The 21622-nt window shown below is 42.5% G+C and overlaps 1 protein-coding gene across 2 annotated transcripts in view; it reads right to left on the bottom strand.

Moving 5' to 3' along the window:
- KCNK10 (potassium two pore domain channel subfamily K member 10) overlaps window positions 1-21622 on the bottom strand; it is an 88667-nt gene that overhangs the window by 9247 nt on the left and 57798 nt on the right. For both annotated transcript variants that reach the window (XM_082233313.1, XM_082233312.1), the window contains 2 exons: window positions 15848-16008; window positions 1862-2048 (listed from right to left, as the gene is read on the bottom strand). In XM_082233313.1, coding sequence (XP_082089439.1) covers window positions 1862-2048; window positions 15848-16008 — 348 coding nt within the window. The remainder of the gene's footprint in view (window positions 1-1861; window positions 2049-15847; window positions 16009-21622) is intronic.

The following is a 21622-nucleotide window of genomic DNA, read 5'->3' as shown; positions in this document are numbered from 1 at the left end:
GTACCCAGAATTTAGTGCATTTCATAGAAGGCAAAATGATCAATTGCCTACATCCTTTCATTTTAACACAGGGCTTCATCTTCATTTCAAAGCACTTGTTAAACACTGATAATATTGATACAACTGAAACCAGCAACATTGGAAGAAGACGAGATAAAAAGAGCCATTTCACAATGATTCCCTGCTGTATATCCTTCATTCATTGCCTTCTTGAGAAAGCACACTGAAATGAATGGAATTTGTGGCAGCAATGACTGGTGGATTGCAACCAGAGATAGTAATATAATAAGAAGAGCTTGTCTGGATGAGATCAAATGCCCACCTTGTCCCTCGTTTGGCATCAAGTAATGGCCAACCAGAAGGCTGCAAGAAACCCACAATTAAGGCACGAAGGTAATACCTCCCCCTACTGTTGCCTCCTCCTGCCAACTGATATGAAGCACGTTATGTTAAGAGATTCTACAGAAAAACATGGAGTCAAAGCATCTTCTCTTCATCATGGCAACGGGGGGGGGGGACACAGACACATTCCCTCTTCTCTTTGACCTCCAGTCCAAAATGGTACATTTGCTTTTTGGTAATTGACAGGAACAGATATTTATGGCTCCGAATTGCAGTGTTCTCATCCCAGCAAGTACATAACATCTGCACTACACACCTCATTAGTCTTTCACTTCCAATGTCAGGTTTCTATAATGGAATGGATCCAGCGCCAAGAATTCTATTAAAGATAGAGAACATAATTCTGCAAGCTAGTGCTTAAGAAGCTGTTGTCCATTTGCTTTGATGTGTGTGTGTATCCCTTTTTTCAAAGACTGTAAAACAGCTTTTTGGACAGCTGTCATTTATACTTCTGATCTTACTTCCACTTTTGAATTTAAGTGTTTCTAAAAAATTGATGTCCTCAGGAAGGTTGTTTTTATTAGGAAGAAATATGTGTGAAATAGAAAAACTGCGTTCACTTTTATGCATGGTTTGGATGCTGCTGATTCCCAGCAGGGGATACCACACACACTACTGTTTTGTCAAATGACTTGCAGCTGTTCACTCATTTCTTCAGCAGGACATCTGCATTCTGGAAAGTTCCCTTTTCCAGATAATTTCCTTTCTTCCCCTACTAACCACTGCACCTCTTTTCTCTACCCCAAGACAAAACAAAGAAACAAAGAAATGATTCCCTTTCCCCTCCAGGTTCCAATCAAACTGAAGATGCACGGATGGGTTGGGCTATACATGCACCATCCTTTTAAAATGCTAAAATCCTACCAAACATGGGGAGACTTAATCTATTCCCTCTCCCTCTCCTCCTGGTGGGATTTAAGTTTAGACTTTTCTTTTGAAACTGGTTCTGTTTGTGCAGCCCTAACTACTGAATCAGGAAACAGAGCTATTGTTAGGCGCTTGGGAGATTTGCATCTGGGGCGCAGACTGAAGGGCCCAGGCATTGTACTCCTCGTGCCAAATAGGCAGCTTGTGGGCTGAAGGAGTTTGTCCTGGTGTTTTCTGTACTGAAACACCACCATTATAATGGCCAGAAAGGTTACTGGTAACCTGAGGAACCAATGAAGGCTAGGATTGCCATATTTCAAAAAGCGAAAATCCAGCTTTTTTTGCTCAGCCTTGGAATCTGCCCACTAGCCCATCCATGACCATATCACTTCCCTCTGGCCCTTGACTCTTGTTTGCGTGATCCAGCATATGACCTCCAACCTGATTACCCTCAATTGGATTGCATTACAGTTAAATTTAAGGGGAAGGAATCAATACAAAATCTGCAAAGTACTGTCTATTTCCAAACACCAGTGGCAGAGTAGAACTTCTTCCCCCAGAATGTACCACCAAGCCAAATTACATGCCTCACCTGCCACAAAATCACCAAAGCCAACTGTGGTCAGAGTGACAACCACAAAGTAAAAGGAGTCCAGAACTGACCAGTCTTCAATATATTTGAAACTGACTGCAGGAATAGTGACGAAGACGATGCAACCGGCCAGGATGAAGAGGATGGTTGAAATCACCCGGATCTTGGTCTGACTCACTTGTTTCTTCTGCAAAAGAAAACGAAATGGAATCAAAACTTTATTTGTGATTGTTAATGCACTGCTTCCTGAAACCAAGAGAAAATGAATAATTTGCCTGGGAGCACTTCAAAGCAGTCTACAGAAAGATAAGGCAATAAAAATCAAGTACTGGTAAATTTTATGGCATTGCAATTTAATGCCGAATGTACAAATGCAACACAGGCCTGTGGCCCAGAATACTCCTTTTTAAAATAAAATAAAAAATTATTAAAAGTTTAAAGATTACAGATAGAAGTAAAAAAAGATAAAAAGTAAACAATACAAATCAATACATTACAATACATAAAAAGCAAAAGAAAAAAGCAAAAGACACAATACATCAAAACAAAAACAAAAGCAAAAACAATTAAAAACACATCCAATATTTCCATATCTTTGTCTTTCATTAACTTGTTTCATCGACCTCCTCACACCTCCCTTTTTTGTATTCTAGTTATTAATTATTTCAGCAAATCCTTTCCATCTTTCACTGTTTTCTGTCATTTAATTGTCTTGATTTATTTTAACCTTATCTTACCATTAAAACCCTAAAACTTATTTGAACTTAACTCCTTATAACGTTTCTACTAAAGCCATGTAATTTCATTCCAACATTTTTCTAACACTCATTAATTTTACAATATTTCTCTAAATAAATTTTAAACTTTTTTCCAATCTTCTTTCATCGTCTCTTCTCCCTGGTCTCGGATTCTGTCAGTCCTTTCTATCAATTCCATATGGTCCATCAACCTGGTGATCTTCTGTCCGAGGCTCTTAACTCTTTTCCATGTCCCTTCTGCAGATCTTCTTCATATTTATACATGCACTTAACTTTATCTTCTGCTGGTCTTGTTCTTAATTTCCTTCCTTTGGCGCTGAGGAGTAGATCTTGGGGAAACTCCAACCTAACAATGTCTTTATTCCTTCTCGACAGGTCAGCCCATTCTCCATAGTCAAAACTAAAGTCCATAAGATATTTCAGAGCGTGTTTCAAAATCCCTCCGAAGCTACAAGCCCCCACAACTCCAATCTCCCCCTGACCCAAATCCAGATCCCAAAAGCCAGAGCATCCCTGCATAAGGGGATCTAACCAACTTTCCTTCTCCAATCCAAGCAGGACTCCATCCCTCCAAATCTGGCTTTCTCTAAATTCAATCGTAGAAGGCAACAGCTTATATTCATCAAATTGCCTCTGAACGGCTGAGGCTCTCTCCACTTGTATTACTTGAGGTTCAACAACAGCTTTCTCCCTCGTCTTCTCCACAACTTGCCATGTCAAAGTGGATTCCTGAATCGATTCCTGAGAAATTTCTGTATAGGTATTCACTTTTTGTCCCAAATTATCAATTTTAGTAGTCACCACATCCGTCTTCTCATGAAGCTGTACCAATAAAGCACTTATCTTGCAAAATGCAATCACTAAGGCTTCCTCTGTCGACATTCTTGTCCAAGGTCAATCTCTGATTCTCACGGTCTTTAATCTCTGCAGCTGGAAAATTCCCCAGCTCCACTCCTGCAACAGTTTCAAAAGCTCCCTCTAGAGGAAACAATTTCTATTTGTATCCATCCTTTTAAACGCAGATCCAGCAACAAAATTAGTTTCAATTTTCAGCTACTTTTGCTCCTTTTTAAGTTGAAAATGAAACAATTGAAACAATATATTTCTCTTATTTAACTGTCTGTCAACATACGTTTTATTCACAGTCAATGAACTTTCCCAAAACGTCGATCTTACTGGCAGCCCGTTCCCAGGTTCAAAACGGTGGTAATTTATCTTTCTTCACTCTCTCTCCTTCAGGCTTAGGCAATCTAAAATTTCCCCCCTCTTCTCCTGCTTCCAAGGGGGGTTTAGTAGTTTTAACCGATGGAAATTTAATCCTTTAGAAGAGGCTTTCCAAGACTTTAGCTTGCAGCGCCTTTGCTTCAATCTATTTACCAAAAAGGAAGGCAGACTTCCTGTTTGAAACCTTCCCGTTTCGGTGCCAAATTAAGATGTTTAAAGATCCAATTTTCCGTTCTACTCACGGGTAGTTGTTTAAAGTCCAATTGTCCACAGGAAAAAGTCAGCGCTCTCCGGCAAAGCAATGCGGCTTCACTCCGTGAAAGAAGCAGTCGATTCAAAGCACCGCGCCGCTCACCCCACGTCGCTCCGGATCCCTGAAACCGGGTTTCCCCGTGAGTAGGGGAGGCGCAAAAGGTGCCAGCCGAATCCCACGTCCACAGGCTTCTCCCGCCTGTGGTTTTTAGTGGGTCTCCGCCTCGCCGTGGCGGTCCAGACCCTGATTTCCACGGAGCGGATTCCTCTGGCCCAGAATACTCCTAACTGGTCCTGCTAGTGGAAGGCCATGCAAGGAATTCCACTAGTGCTATGTCAGTTTGCATTTCTTAGTGCATAAAGTATTGACTGATGTGTAAATATCTTTCCTATTCTGATTAATACAAGAAGATTCTAGACACTACAAGAAGGTTCTCTGAGTGAGAGAAGCAGGCAGAAGCTTCATGACTGTTTGGGTTAAAACTTCTGGGAAGCTGATTTGAACTAGTTCTCTTATCTCTTCCAATTAAGGTCATGCTGACTACAAATATAGGCCAAAAGGAGCCTGGGCCTTACTTTCTCTTTATATACATAGTATGCTTAGTGTTAAGTTTTAGTCTTGTTACAAGTTTTTGTAAGTGCTACAACTGGATTTTTTATGGACTGTGCCAATCATGAATGTATTTGGATTTGTAACCATTAAGCTCATTTGCCTTCAGCACAAGTAAAGCTCTGCTGGATGAAATACAATTGCCTCTGGTCTATTTTTGGGGATTCTGCTATACGTTGAAGGTTTTCCTCCACACGTATGCCGGTGCCATGGTGAGGTATAAAGGAGTGGGGAGAAAGATTACAGTATAGCTACCTTAATGGGAGAGATTTAACACATATTGTCAATTTTCTCATTGAAATCAAGAAGATATCAAAGTGCCTCACATTGGCTGGCTCATGGCCTAGTTCCCACTGAGGTGATGAAATAGTGCCTTGGCTGTACCACTTGTCTCCAGGGTGATGGATCATGAGATGGAATTGTCCAGAAATAAGAGAAATATTCTATACATAGACAACTAGAATGTGAGGTAGAGTTCCAGGCAAGAGCGGGGATGGAAGAACATTCAATTATATGAACCCATTAGGCAGTGATTTACCACATATTCTGAAGGCACATGAGGCCACCACCTTGCTGAAACTAAGCAAGTCTGGGTCCAGTCAGTGCCTGGATAGTAACTCCAAGAACTGCCTTGAGTTCCACAGAAGAAAGGTAGGTTACAAATGAAATTCAAAACAAAAACATACCACCTCAGTGAGAATTAGGCCTATTCCTCTCATGCTTCCCAACTGGTTTTTTTTTTTTTTTTCAAATCAGGAATGTGCTTTTATGCAGAGCTGTGATCTCATTTCAGATTAGATCACCTAGAAAGGAAATAGGGTTTCAGAAAACTCTCTCTACCTCATTCCCTATGGAAATGCCAGCTGCAAAATTGGCAGTTACCAATCCCACCTGCCAATGAGTATCTCCATTGCTCTGGACTGAAGAAGCTGAAACTGCATTTCCTCAGCTCTGAAAAGGTCACCTGAATGTGAAATGTTGCAGTCAATCGCCAGGTAGCAGCTTGGAAGGGGGGGCGGAATAATAATCCCAGAGGTCTCAGCAACACAATTTTGCTTCTAAGACAGCAAGTTATTATTCCCTCCTGTAATTTTCCTGGTTATATGTCTGCTCTGTGTCTATCTTTGAAGAAATCAAATGAACAAGGGAAACATAACCCAATAAAAAAACAGCCCATCAAATCCACGATGTGCAATATATCTGTATCTATAGTTCTCTCCAGCCTTTCCCTTAAAATATTAATTAACACATAGGGGAGGCATTGGGGGCAAATGCAATAATTCCACAAACCCCTCTGTCACGAAAGGAGACTGCAGTGGGCAGATTTTTGTACCCACTGCGGTTCCCTGTAGGGTTGTGCCTTGAATTCAGACAAATCCCAAATCAAGATCTTTGGACAGATCTGGGGCTCTTCCAAGCCAAAGAAGGATATCTCCAAAGCCCCCTCCAAGTGTTGCTGTTTATGAAACCTTGGTAGTTGGAAACCCAGACTGATCTATTGCAAATCATTTGGAAATCTACCAGTAGATCCCAATCTACCTTCTGCCTACCCTTCTTCCAAGCTCCCCTCCAAAGCAGACCCTCATTTTGGAGGTAGTCACTGTCTGCACAGTGCACCTAACCTGCTAAAAACATGAATAGCAAAGCATGCAAGAGGGAGCCTTAGTTTGACAGAGATCTTACTGCTGACAGGTATAGAAGTGCTCATGATTTGTTTTACCCCCTGCTGTGTCCAACTCTCGTTTCTGCTCATCCAAAGAAACACATAATGCAGTATAAGCACTAAAATATGAAGCAACTGCAATCCCATAAAATCGACCATGCTTCCAAAAGACTGCAGTTGCTAAATCCAAATATGTATTATTGATGGTTTGCATTCTTTACAAAAGCAACCTCTCAGCCCCCTTTTGTTTTTCTCCGAGAGATGCCAACGCCGTATGGGGTGCACAAATCTTCTGAGGTAATGGACTGCAGCTTTTCATTTTAGTTGCTGGCACAAACAATAGCAGGTGAGTCATAGACTCAACGAAACAACCACACCATTCTCAATTATTGCACACACACATGCATGTTAATAGTGGGCAGTCTCCTGTAGTTCAATGTTTAGAGAAGGGTCTAACTGAAAAGAACTACCATAGATTCCGGCGTATTAGGTGACTGGGCATATTAGACAACCCCCAAATTAGCAACTGCAATTTGGGGATTTGTCTTATAAGCCTAGTCGCCTAACACGCTGGGCAGCTCCATGCTGGGAGAAAGCTGCCCAGCGTGGAGCTGAGGCCACCGCCCATTGCTGCTGCTTCCAAGCCCCCACTGCAGCAGCGGTGGGGTGGGCTCCGCTCCGCACTACCCAGACCCAGCATATAAGGTGACCCCAGACTTTTAAACCTCTTTTCCAGGGTTAAAAAGTCACCTTATATGCCGGAATCTACGGTGCGTTTAACTCAAAGACTATCTGTCTTGTGTTTTCTACCCTTTTATTTACTTCAGGGGCTTAGCTACCTTCGTAAAAAAATAAAGCACTTTACATGCATAGCTGTCAATGTTTCCCTTTTTTAAAGGGAAATTCCATTATTCCGAATAGGATTCCTCACAAGAAAAGGGAAAAATTGACAGCTATGTTTACATGTGTTATAACACAGTGACACCAGATAGCGCTGTGGAGTCCCGTCTTTCACCACTGGGACTTCCCTGTATGAAGTTTATAACGCATTTCACTGAATCACTTTTATGATTCTGTTAAACGCGTTGATCCAGCCCAGATGAAAATCATTCAGCACCCAACATGAATACATTTTAATCTCCAGGTGGCCGCTTCATTTAAGGGAAAGCAAATGATGGGAAGGGGCTGAAACCTAACTTTGTGCATTGATCTTGATTAGAAATAACCAAGCTGGAAAAATGAATGAAGTCTTTATTCATTTCACCTTTACTAACGTTAGGCATTTTTAAAGTGCTGGTTTTTCAGCATTCTTTTGTTTCTACTCACCATGGTGATTTTTTGCAAAATGCAAGAATATAGCTCTGGTTTTTGGAAAATGTGAATAAATCTTTACCCTTGATCTGAGAGGTAGCCTCAATATCAAACTGTCCTTTTCACATAGAGCGGCCCAGATAACACAAGCAGTGCAGTAAACTCTTAATCATGCATTCAATACTTGCTTGTTTCCCAGCTCCATGTGATGGGAATAATTGGTTTGGACTCATAAAACCATTGCAGTGAGATTTAAAGTGGAGTGTTTAAACACCACATTTAGTGGGGAGCCATGCAGCTAAATCCCCATATCACACTGACTTTAAAAGCAAAACGTGTCTTTGAAACAGCAGCACCCTACCTTTCTAAAGCAACAAAAGCAGATTCTTAAGAGTTGAAGTCACAACAGTTTGCAACATCTCCATAGCTAATATTCTAGAGAAGCCTGCATAGTTTAATGCAGTTCACACTGCTAAAAAATATCAGGTAAGGAAATCACCAGGAAAGCAGAATGGAATGTTGTCTGAATGCAGCCGAAATGATGTGGTGGTCTCACCACTCATATAAGCATGAAATTACTATGCACAAGTGGTACTAATCATGATAGTATATGAAGTTGTATTTTACTAGTAATTGTGTCTAGTGAGCTGCACTTTTGGAGCATCTTCCAAAGCTTACATATTCAACCGTCAGCTCCCCACAGGAACAGAACAAGGCACAGGAATTCCTGACTCCACCCAGTGCAATCTAATGACTAAAATAAATAACAACTCTATCCACATACAGTGTTCAGCTTCTTACACTGTCATATGCCTGAGCCTTTTGCCCAGCCATGAAGCAGCTCATTAACCATAGTTTCCTTTTTCATCAAAAACATGAAGCTATAATAGTAATAGTAGTAGTAATAGTAGTAGTAGTAGTAGTAGTAGTAGTAATAATTTTTTATTATTATTTATTATTTATACCCCACCAATCTGGCTGGGTTTCCCCAGCCACGCTGGGCTACTCCCAACAGAATATTAAAAGCACAATAAAAGATCAAACATTAAAAACTTCTCTAAACAGGGCTGCCTTCAGATGTCTTCTAAAAGTCAGATACAGTGGTGCCCCGCAAGACGAATGCCTCGCAAGACGAAAAACTCGCTAGACGAAAGGGTTTTGCGGTTTTTGAGCTGCTTCGCAAGACGAATTTCCCTATGGGCTTGCTTCGCAAGACGAAAACGTCTTGCGTTTTTTGCAAGTTTGTTTCCTTTTTCTTAACACCATTAATACAGTTGCGACTTGACTTTGAGGAGCAACTCATAGAACGCGGTGTGGTAGCCTTTTTTGAGGTTTTTGGTGATTTTTGAAGCTTTTCCAAAACTTTTCCGACACTGTGCTTCGCAAGACGAAAAATTCGCTAGACGAAAAAACTCGTGGAACGAATTAATTTCGTCTTGCGAGGCACCACTGTAGTTCATTATTTCCTTGACATCTGCTGGGAGGGCGTTCCACAGGATAGGCGCCACTACCGAGAAGGCCCTCTGCTTGGTTCCCTGTAACCTCACTTGCCGCAGGGAGGGAACCACCAGAAGGCCCTTGGAGCTATGGTTACCAGCCATGGAAAAAGCCAGGATATTAATCCACAGTTTGAAATTGGTTCAGTGATCTCTTTTATTCTGAAGCTGGCAACCATAGTTTTCCTGGTTTTAACGAAAGAGGAAACCATGGTTAATTATATAGTTTCACTGTGGTTCAAACAAAGCGGCTCCGTGTATGGGCAAACATTTCATGGATATCACAGCTTAAGAAGCGCAATTCATTCCTGTTTGGATGAAACAGGAAACTATGGTTAAGTAGGTAGCACACAGGAAAGGAATGAAGGGTGTCCATGTTTGTTTGTACAAAAGGTTTGTGCACATTTTTTGTAACTGTAAGTTTCTACATTATTTTAATTTTAATTTTTTATTACTGTAACCTGCTCTGGGAACTTAGGGTAAACAGAAGAAGAAGAAGAAGAAGAAGAAGAAGAAGAAGAAGAAGAAGAAGAAGAAGAAGAATATCAGCTTAAACTGAAATTTGATAGCCAGAACTACCTCTCTGCCTCCAACTTGTTTCCATCCTTTGAAACCTGAACTGATCATTTTGGTAAACTAAGGAAGTTAAGAGGGAAATAACACATTCATACAGAGCAGTCAAACAAAGCACTGCTTTGAGGGCTATTTATACCCACAGCATAATGCTGTTGAAATTGGATTCAGTTTGATTTTAACCTGCAGCCGCGGTTTATATCCCACCCCACCCCCAAAAGGCCCTGAGGCTTAAGGCAGTTTTTGATTCAGTTGAGTTTCTAATAAGAATGTAAAGCCCAGGTTGGCCAGAATTCCCATCTGAAAATACAAACACCTCCCTTTGATTTTCCATTCCATTTTAACATTCCCATAAATCAGGCATGGCCAAACTTGGCCCTCCAGCTGTTTTGGGACTACAGTTCGCATCATCCCTGACCACTGGTCCTGTTAGCTAGGGATGATGGGAGTCGTAGTCCCAAAACAGCTGGAGGGCCAAGTTTGGCCATGCCTGCCACAAACGGTACGAGAGAGACGCAAACATAATTGAAACGTCATATATCAAAATGTTCACAGCACGAGAGCAGAATACCTCTGGACATCACCTTGAAGAGGTTAAATTATTATCTCAGCAGTTCTGAAGCCTGTGTGCAATTAGAACATTCGAAGGTGTTTGCAAAATGTGATGTAACCAAATTTAGCCCTTTCAAATTCAGTTCAGCTAAAGCTGAACTATATTTTTATTCCTGTGGGAGAAATTACCCTTCTCCTTTTCCCAGTTATGCTCCAGGAGAACTGCTAAAAGTACTGTTGCTGAGGCGAGCAACCGAATTGCTCACAGAAGAAATTGGTTGGGAAGAGTTCCAAGTTGTGGAGCACATCCCATCGGCACAGAAAGAACAACCCTTCTCACACGCACACATCATCAGCCAGCAGAGTTAGAGCAAGGTTTGTGCCCAAGTCAGTTCCACTGCATAGCGGTGGAACAAGTTAGAGGACATGGAAGCAGGAATGCAGTTTTTTGTGGTTTGAGTGCAAGAGAGAGACTTTGTGCAGGCCACTAGAATGAATGGAAGGTTGCCTGGATGTTAATGGCCCAGAGATGGAAAGAGGACAATGTCCTTACCAGAGAAGAATGGCAGATTAAGTTGATGGACTGTGCCGAAATGGCAAAAATGACCGGAAGAATCAGAAATCAGGAAGACCAAAATTTTAATAAGGAATGGGGAAAGTGCATACCTGTAATTTATCTTTAAAAACCATTGTAAACAGCTAAAATCATTAGTAGGATTGGAATAATACTTGCAGTTTTATATTGAATTTTGGATATAATGGAGATGAAAAAGGTTTGGATTATTATAAATGGTGCAGGAGGAAATGGTTAACAAAAGGAAGCACAAAGGGGAGGAGGGAAGCTCAGGAGATTCTTTGGAATCTTGTTTTCATGTTGGTTCTTGGATAATTGATTGTAAAATTTTAAACTGAAAAACTAATTTTTTTATTTTAAAAAACAAAATGAAAGAAAGGAAGAAAAAATCCTTTAGTACACTGATTTCCCTTAGGGTCAAACAGGAAACATCAAAAGCAGAAGACTATAAGCTACAGCTAGCACAAAAGCAATTTCTACATACTTAGAGCTTTACAGAAACACGGTTGATTTAGTTGGAGCTCAGTAGGGGAGATTCTTCAAGTCCCAGTCAAGATTAACTTCACAGAAACTAGAGTTTTGCTCTTTTCATGGGTCCTCTAGCTTAAGACAGGGGATGCTGCAGTTCATCCCAGTACCTGATCTGAAGAGTCACTTCCTCCCAGCCACCCCAACCCGCAGGCAAATTCCTTCTGCAGACTTAGAAAAATATCCTAATAGAGGATATGATTAATATTAATTTGCATATGGTTCTGGAGAGAGTCCCATGGGATCTGAGAGCTTCTGCCAAAAGGAGGAAAGAGGAAGTGTATTCATCCGCAGATCTCAAAGTATTGTAGGTTTTAAAAGCATTTATAAATTATCTATAGTGATAGCCTGGCAGACTGAAAAGCAGGCTGCCTTGGAGTCCAGCCGAGATAAGTGGAAGGGGTAGATATTGGCAATACATGGCACTGATACCCTGTTGTCACAGATACTCTTTCAATCCGAAAAGTCCAGCTTGGGTTGCATAAGAAAAATCACTCAAAGAAAAGCAGTTTTAACTCCTCACTCCTAAGAAGAAAAGAGCCTTGAGAGACCATGTTTCCTAGCGTTTCAACATCCTTTATCATGAGATGAGCATGGGGGAACATGGTTTGGATGCCTTCCACCATAAGTCCCCTTCCAAACCTGCAATCCTGTATCTGTGAGGGTAGAATGTATAAGGGGAAGCTCACAGAACCAGTTCCTTTGTCAAGGCAATGGCTTTGGCTGGCTACTTACAGTAAGTGCCTTGATTTAGCCTATCCGAAGAAGCTGCCCTGTGCCGACTTCCGGGGTTGACGCGATCTGGGAATGGCGGATTCCCTCCGAGCTCCGGAGGGAATCGGCTCAGCAGGGGACGGGTCTTTGCCGTGCCGGCGACACGGGGACCCTTAAAACCGCAGGCGCGGAATGCCTGCGGACTGAAGACTCGGCGGGTGCCTTAAGTGCCCCCCCTGATTCGCGAAGAGCCTTTTTAAAGGCTGCGGAGGGGATACGGGGGGTGGCGCGGCACTGAGAGTCCATCGCTACCTCTGCTGAGCGAAGCCGCGAGCCATGACCGGAGAGCGCTGACTTCCTTCCTTGAAATTCGGCTGAAAAAACAACCCGTGAGTAATTTGGACTTGGCTTTTAAGAAATTTATCCACTGAATTTGAGACGATCGGGGGATGTGCTAAAAGGAAGTCCGCACCCCCCACCTTGCAGACGATCTAGAGCAACGAAAAAAGAACTAAGCTGGAGTGCCTACCCTGTAAAGGGTGAGTTTTTAAAAAAAAAGACAGTAACTTCCAAGATTTGGAAATTTTGAACAGGAGAGAGGAGTGTTGGATGCTTTGTGTTCTGTTGTAAACAACCCCCCCTCCCGGGCCCGGGAGCGTCCTGCTTTGGAGCTGGTTTAAGAAGTGCAGAGTTTGACAGCTGTCAAAGCTGTCAAACGGACTGTTAATAGTGGAAAATTGCTACCTAAGTTACCTCTGGATTAAAAAGAGTTACAATTGATCTAAAATTGTTGGAAATAAAGAAACAATAACAAGACAGAGGACTGTTGGGGAAAAGAATACTAACTAACCAGATTCCCTCTAGAGGGAATTCTGTGGAACTACAATGGCTGTGGATGGAAAGATACTGGGAGAAATCGAAAGGATGTTCTATTTGGTCGGAATCTTACAAGAGCAGACTACGGCTATGAGTGAACAATTGATGACCTTGACTTCTGAAACAAGTAGTCCTGCTGAATGTAACGAGGATCTCAATGAGAAAGAATCCACAGCTGAACCAGAAATGATAATAAAAGAAGTGGAGAAGACAAAACAAGAAAGAGAAGAAGTGATGTGGGAAAATACTGAGCAGAAGCTGATGCCTGTGGAATACAAACAAGGAGATTATTGGAGCAAATCTATTATAAATCCACGAAAGATGCAGAAGACGAAAGTGGAGGCCCTGGGAGTCTATGAAATTAAGGAATTTAAAATAAAGAAATATAATCGGGGCCTCCACATAGACTCTGAGTTTGATTACCTTCAAGATTTACGCCTTGTGGAAACTCTTCAGCAGCTGTTTGCAAATATGGGAAGAGACTTTGGATTGATGGTGAAAGAGCTCTTTCGAGATGTGACGACTGGCATAAAGGATTACCAACAAGACCGGCGGAGAGGGACTGAAAGAGACTGGAGGGCCTCGGACGTGAGGAACCCGGGCTAAGAACTGTTATTTTGGACATGCTTTGGGAAGGGACGCAAACCGGGGATGGGAGGGAGGGAAAAATTAAGTTCTAACAACACTCATGATTATGGGATTTGGTTAAAAAGATCATTATTCAAGAAAAAATGGGAAATCGATGGAAGGGAATTGAGGTCCAACTTAGAAAAAATTAATTTTGTTTGCTTTTATAAAAGGCCTAATACTAAGACAGGGAAATGCCAATTTGCTGATATAAATTTGGAAATGGGGATGCAAGGGAGGGGGTAGGGGGAAGTCAATGACCAGGGTTAGGAAATAACATTTTCGGGAAAGTATATATGTTTGTTGTTGTTTTCTTTTTCTTTTTGTTTATGTGTTTATTTCTTTTTTGTGTTTTTGTTTTTGTTTATATAAAATGTGAAAACCCAATAAAAATTTTATAAAAAAAAAAAAAAGAAGCTGCCCTGTGCCATAGAAACAAATGGGTGGGCCTTCCCTCACTTTGCTGCTACACAGAACAAGAGTGATTTTTGTTGTTGTTTTGTTTTTGGTGTGTGTGTGCAGATATATGTCTTGCTGTCTGCTGGATTTCAGGGCTTCCCTGGAAACCAAATGGGGAAGCAAGATCCATTGGGGTGTTGATGCTACGAGTCCCTCCATTTACTGCTGAGGTTGTATATGTGTGTCAATAAAACCATATACAGTCATACCTTGGATCACGAATGCCTTGGTACTCGAACATTTTGGCTCCCGAACGCCGCAAACCCAGAAGTAAGTGTTCCGGTTTGTGAACACTCTTTGGAAGCTGAACATCCAACGGGGTTTATGGGGCTTCCTGCAGCCAATCAGAAGCCACACTTTGGTTTCCAAACATGTTGGAAGTCAAATGGACTTCTGGAACGGATTCCATTCGACTTCCAAGGTACAACTGTATCTTAAAGACACCACAGTCACCATTGACCTTCATTCCAAGGAAACCAAAATTGGGTAAGCACAGGAACCCTGGAGTCTCTCACTACTTGGAGACTCATGTGGTGCATAGAATAATCTTGCACCAGATCCCAGGTGCCACTCAGGATTAAAGCAAGCATTGTCTCTCTATTTTTTGTTCACGTGACTATTAAGAAACAATCATTTGCTGCATCCAGACATTTTGTCATATATTTGTAAATATCGAGGCCACAATCCTATACATGCCTAACTGGGAGTAAGTCCCACTGAACTAATTGGGGTTTATTTCCCAGTTGACATTATGGGGCTGAGCTGTTAGAAATCACATTTTGTTGTGTTTATGATTATTTTTAACAGTCAATGGCCTAGTTTGCACGTGATGCAAAGCTATGGTTTGTTTAACAAACCACAAGTTAATGAGAACTGAACCATGCATTTTTCTACAGGCAACCAAATCATGGCTTGTTTCTCCAAAGTTTTGTTTCTTTTCCAATTGTTCTTGCCTCATGCCTTTGTAGCTTGGTGAGCATCTGGGGTGGGACAGTCACACAACCCATGATTAAAGAAGAGTGCAAGTTTGCACGTACACACCAAGCCATAGTTAAAACAAACCAAGGCTTATAAGCCAAAAACAAACTATGTCTTCAGAGCTTGGTTTCTTGGTAGCATACAAGTCACTGGACAGAGTTTGGAGTAGCAAACAAGCCATAGTTCAATACACTGTATTTGAATAAACCATGGCTTAGCATTACGTGCAAACCAGGTCAATGCAAGGGTAGCTCATTATGTTATGTAAGTCACTCTTTAAAGCATGTACTTGTTTGCTTTCATGAGGTTTTTTTTCATGTAAGGTGGGCTTTTTCTTTTTTTAACAACCAAGTAGTATATCAGATTTGTTAAATAAATAAAATAAAATTAATATAAGACCAGTATTGGATCTTTCTACAGGTTTTATACCCAGGGCTCTATTTTATACAAGTTTTATATCAAGGGATTTTTCAATATAGGTTTTCTAACCAGATATTTTCACAGGGCCACCAGTTCTGATATGACCACTGTATCTATTTTCTCTTCTAGTCTACAAGCACTCCAAATTCATTCATATCCTGATATATATATATCAGTGATTATGAAAATGAATGAATTTGGAGAGGTATAAAATACCCATTTCCCCAAAATTTCAAGGCATATTTATGACGCAAGAAGTGTTTTTAATACCTAATTCTCACTGTGTCTTACCACCCAAAATCTTCTAGCCATATGTATGACCTGTCATTAGGGTTCAAGACTAAAAAGAGACAAAACCATTTCAATCTTACTCGAAAAACCTTTTCTACTCGTGCGATGCTCTTTCCAAAGATGGTCCCAAGCTGGTCACCAATGCCAGCGAGCAGAAAGCCAAAGAGTGGAATCCCAAAGATGGCATACAAAATACAGAAAATTTTTCCACCTTCTGTGCTTGGGGCAATGTTTCCATACCCTATTGAGAGAGAGAAAAAGAGAGAGAGAAAATCACCATCATCTCTCAGATCAGTATCTGAAGAGTCATTGAGGAAATGAAAAAGGGAGAAATGCTAAATAACAATGAAGGTATACAAAGAAAGAGGAATTTCCCATTTCCATTGCCCCATACCTCCTCATGAGGTTATATCCAGTTACACTGCACATGTGGAATGAGTTCCTCAAATGCAACAGAACCTCCCCTCCCTATCTTCCAACCATGCACCCCCAGATCTGCTCTAGGAATTCCTCCAAGCCTCTGGAGCACATTTGTGGGTGGTGCAAGAGCTGCAAAGGTGGAAGAACCTCTGTTGCGTTCACAAAAATCATTCTGCACATGCAATGGTTTACTTGGAGTTTTTAGTATCTCACTTGCTTTGTGTTGTCAGAAAGAGAATAAAAATGGGGTGTGGAGAGCATTGCATTCACCTTGCCTTAATTTATACACCCTGTGGGGCTGAACTTCCAGCATTATGTACATGTGCACAAGTGTTCAACTTGATGTGAATCCCATAAACAAAGCAAACTTGTTAGCACTCTATTTCTTTTGTTGCCATTGTTAACTTTATTGAAAAGCTTTTTCGAACCTAGTCAACATGTACCACATATCAAAATACTGAACGAAAACAAAAGGAGTGGTGGTTGAGTCCTCACTGACAAAGTAGAACTGAGATACGGATAAGAGTTCTTGGCAGGCAGATACTGGCATCTGATGTTGATGATCATGTGGAGGTTGTTCCAGCGTATTTTAAAGATGTCCGGGTGGAATTCAACAAAGTTTTACTCACAGCAGAAATTGAAATTAATGGATCTAACTTAGTTATGTTAATTAATTACACTGGAGTCTACTTCAATAAATGCCAGCTTATGTTAGCAACTCCTCAAAAGGAATAATGCCACTGAAACATCACAAAAAAAGCCCAATGGATCACGTCAATGGCCCATCGAGTCCAGCATCTTGTTCTGACAGTGGCTAACCAGGGACTCAGTTATACAGCTGCAAATGATATACAGCTGCAGGCATAGGCAAACTCAGTCCTCCAGATGTTTTGAGACAATTCCCATCATCCCTGACCACTGGTCCTGTTAGCTAGGGATGATGGGAGTTGTAGTCCCAAAACATCTAGAGAGCCGAGTTTGCCTATGCCTGGTTTTAGGTGTGTCTTAAGTGCAATATACAATGTGACACTAGATGGCAACGTGAGCCTTATGGAAAATTCGATGTATTTTTAAAAATGCTTTTCAGAACGGTTTTTATATGTGTGTAGATTCCACCCAGGTGCTTGTGGAAGACCCACAGGCAGGATTCGAGCAAAAGAGCGCTCTCCCCTCGTGTGGTTTCCAGCATCTGGAATTCAGAAGTATTATTGCCTCCAGCTATGGAGTCAGGACATAGCCATCATGCTAAGAAGCAGGATGACACAGTGCTGTCTTGCCATAAAATAAAAGTGAAGTGATACCCGATTACTGATTATCTGACTGCCTTTTCACACATTGCACACAAAAAACCCACTAGACACCAAGTGTACTCAACAGGGAGCCACAGCTAGTCCCAATTCTCTTATTGCCTGTCTACAAAGCACATTTTCAAACACAAATTTGTCAGGTTCAAACTTCCCATTTTTAGTTGTACTCTTTTTAACAATAATAATATAATAAAACCAACCCAGAAATAATTTTGCAGCCATTACCAACTGAACCTTTAACCATTCCCTGGGTAAGAAGAAATTGTAGCAAATTCTTTTTAAATAAGAGTAATGGAAATGAATACGAAGGGCTCCCAACTGATTTCTGCACAGAGATAGAAGCGGACCATTGACGCAAATAAAAGGAACCTTACCGTTGTTCCTTTCTCTTCCTCACTGAACTGCACATCCGCCAAAGCCCTTTTAGAAGCTATTAGCACTTTGCTCAAAGTGCATTATCCTCACCTGAATGGCACTGAAGTGTGTGGTAGTGCAGCATTTTGTGATTGTTTGAACTGTCAACATGCTGAAACATCCCTTTACTTAACCCACGTGTAAAGAAATCTCTGGTTAAATGAATGGGAGAAGCAGCATGGTTCACTCACAGGCCTTGGACATACTGCAGGTATTGGGTATGTTGACCCTGACTTGCAAACCTCTCTGATCTCATCTGAGGTTACATTGGGAGCTGCACAATACCCAAAAGCAAGAGTCCTGTTCCAAACATGAGGTGGTTATTCATAGGTACTTATTTACTAGATTTAATCCAGCCCTTTCCCTCGAAGGCAACCAGGGAAGCAAACAACAAAAGATGAAGATTTTTTAAAGCAATCAAATATATTCACAGCAGGGGGAAATCAAGGTGGCCAGGAATTAGGAACAGAGGACTCTACCTTCTATTGAGTTAGAAGGTAAAAGAAGGTAAAGGAACTCTGGACGGTTAAGTCCAGTCAAAGGTGACTATGGGGTTGCGGCGTTCATCTTGCTTTCAGGCCAAAGAAGCCGGTGTTTGTCCATAGACATTTTTCCAGATCATGTGGCCAGCATGACTAAGCTGCTTCTGCTGCAACAGGACACCATAATGGAAGCCAGAGTGCATGGAAATGCCGTTTACCTTCCTGCTGCAGCGGTACCTATTTATCTACTTGCACTGGCGTGCTTTCAGACTGCTTGGTTGGCAGGAGCTGGGAAAGAACACCGGGAGCTCACCCCATCGTGTGGATTCAAACCACTGACCTTCTGATCAGCAAGCCCAAGAAGCTCAGTGGTTTAGACCACAGGACCACCCGCGTCCCTATTACCTTTACATATTGAGTTAGACCACTGGTCCACCTAGCTCAGTGCCATCTACACTGACTGGCAATGGCTCTCTTGGGCTTCATAGAGGATACAATCCCAGCTAGAAGCAGCTTCCAGCTGGAGCTGAGCCAGTGTGGTAGCTTCCTGGTAGGTAGCACAAATGCACCAGCGGGGTGCAATCCAGCAAAGTGCAGTCCAGCATTCCTGCAGATGTAGAGGCACCGTGCCAACCTCCTGACTTCCCTACCCTCTCCCTTCCTGTAAGCAACAGCAACCGACCTGCCAGGAAACCAGCACAGCAGTTCCTTCCTAATGGACAAGCCACTTCCTTTCTCAGCCCTATGTAAAGATGCCTGTGGCGTTTGCCTCCTAGGTGGGTCATAAGGAAAGGGTTAAAATGGGTGTGATGTGATTGGCCAGTGAGAATGCAAGGGGGGAGTAAAAGTTAGAGTGGGAAGTTTTGAAAGTCAGTTGAGGTTTGGGAGTTGGAGAAGTAAGAGGGAGGAATAGGCAGCGGGTTGCCGAGTTGTATTGTGAGAGAGTGAGAGGAATTGTTAGGTTGAGTCGGATAGATAGTTTGGATAATCAGTTTGGAGTTGTTAGGAACTAAGATTAAGAAACTGACAAGAGGAAATTAAACTGAAACCATACACTTGTTCCTGCATTTAAAAATAAACTTGATTATTTGTTAATGTTAGCAACTGTCTGGACTCCGTGTGTCCCCGTGAGAAGCAGGGTGGCGGCAGCGAAGAAAGCAATCACAGTGGTGGCACAGGGTCAATAGACCGTCAAACGTCCGGGGGCCCTGTGTGATCGCCACAATGCCAGGGACTGAACATGGGACTTACTGCATGCTCTACCACTCAACTGTGGTCCTTCCCCAATTGCTGGATGAAAGAACTCCAGCCTCTCAAGTGAATCACGGTCCTCATTCACTGGCACTGGCAGATTCCCCGGGGTACTTGGAAATTTGCCTGATTGGGGTGAGTGGGGGAGCTCAGTTCTAAGAGACAGGGTCCTTTTCTGCTGGTTCAAGCACAGCCACCCCGACCGAGGAAACATGTAAGGATAGCATCTATGTGCCAATGAATGAGGGATCCATTTCAGGCAAGAGCCTGGAGCCCTCCCAGCCAGCAGATCTAATTTGAGATGTGAACTGCAATGCCTATTCAGACATCACACAAAACACACAGGACAAACATTTCCTCAACCAAGCCAAAATACAGTTCTGATTAATAATGCCCACCACAAACTGGTGCAATCAGAGGGAGCTATTGCCAGGATCTAGCCACAGGAGCGAGATTGTGTGAACCCATCTGTCAGAGCTGCTTCCAGATCCCAGCTCACAGAGGATCACGCTAGCCAGCGTTCACTTTATAAAAGTCTTTATTGAGTTACAGTTTCCATTTCCAAGCTGCAGCGTGCAGCTCTACGTCTTAGAAGCTAGACCGGCGAAGCTCCGTCTGAGTCCCCGCCTCCTGTACACCAACTTAATACCCTAGCCTTACTCCACCTTTTCCGCCTTTCCTTCCTTCTCTGGGTCCCTCTGCCCCCCGTGGTCTCTTCCTTCCTAGACTCTTCTGACGCTGACCCCCCGGACCCTTCTGTCTCCTTGCAGCAGGCTTTAGGACCTGGCTCCCTTTCCGGGCTGCTTACTGTGCCGCCTTCCTGTGCATTTGAACTTGGCGCGCGCGCCCAACCTTCCACTCTCCGCTTGACCGTTTCTTCGCTCCCCGATGGAGGTGTGGCCACTCCTGACTCATACCCTCCCGCCTGCGGCGAGCCGCTGGATCCCGATACCTGGCGCCCTTCCTCCCCACTGCGCTCTGTTGGGGACGCTGGCCCCGATTTCCAACTGCTGCTCTCTGAATCCCCTCTGGTCCCTTCTTCCTGGGGTGTCCCCCTAGGCTCCCCCCTTGCTCTGGCCACTGGCGCTCCTTTCTGTGAATCTTCCGATTCACTGGAAAGACTCGGAGATCTTGGGTCGTCGTCATCACTCATCTTTCCTTCGGACTCCTCCCCCTCGCTCTCTGTTTCCTCCCTTTCCCGCGCCTCCGCTCCTGAACCCCTGACACCATCTATACATTGTGCTCATCTCTATAAGACGTACTTTGGGATAGAAGGCCACTGCCTGGTCCTCCATTTAAATGGTATTCACAGCAGCTCAGGAGTTAATTGCCCTGAAAACCTACAGACCCCGCCATTTCCACCATTTCTTCATGGAACTGAGTTCCTAATGAAACCTATCATTCGATTAATCTGCAACGCGTTTTTGTCAGCACGGCAGGATACAAGACTTTTGCTAAAGGAAAGCCAAAGGAAAGCCATGCTTTGTCATGCTACTGCATACAGCCTTTGCAAATTGACTCCTGATGGGAGTGTGACTCAACAGGGTAATCACATTTTCAGGCTGGAGTTCTGAATTACGTCCGGTCTTTATCTCCTATTATACCTAGTGAAATGTCCAGTTCTTACACACACCCCTCTCCCCACATTTCCCAGTTTAGGTGAATCTTGAAGAGATTATCTGACATTCTTACACACACACACACTTTTTAAAGCACTTATTTTCATGCATTGTCCAAGGACTTTGACTTTCAAGATATGTCCCCTAACTTTTAGATTAAAGCAACATCAGTCCTGCCACGATAGAAACAACTGCAGGTTTTAAACTTGCCTATTGTCTCACAGATAACTCATGGAGTTTTTTCTTGAATGAAGTACACCCTTGTGCAAATTAATTGAAACAAATTAATTAATACAAACAATGAATGTAGTAGTACAAAATTCACATATACATGTACAATCTCACATATACATACATTAGTA

The sequence above is a fragment of the Podarcis vaucheri genome (genome assembly GCF_965113315.1).
Source record: "Podarcis vaucheri genome assembly, chromosome: 1".
Taxonomy (NCBI): Eukaryota; Metazoa; Chordata; class Lepidosauria; order Squamata; family Lacertidae; genus Podarcis; species Podarcis vaucheri.
The sequence above is the reverse complement of the archived record's forward strand: the minus strand, read 5'-3'. Positions and strand labels throughout refer to the sequence as shown.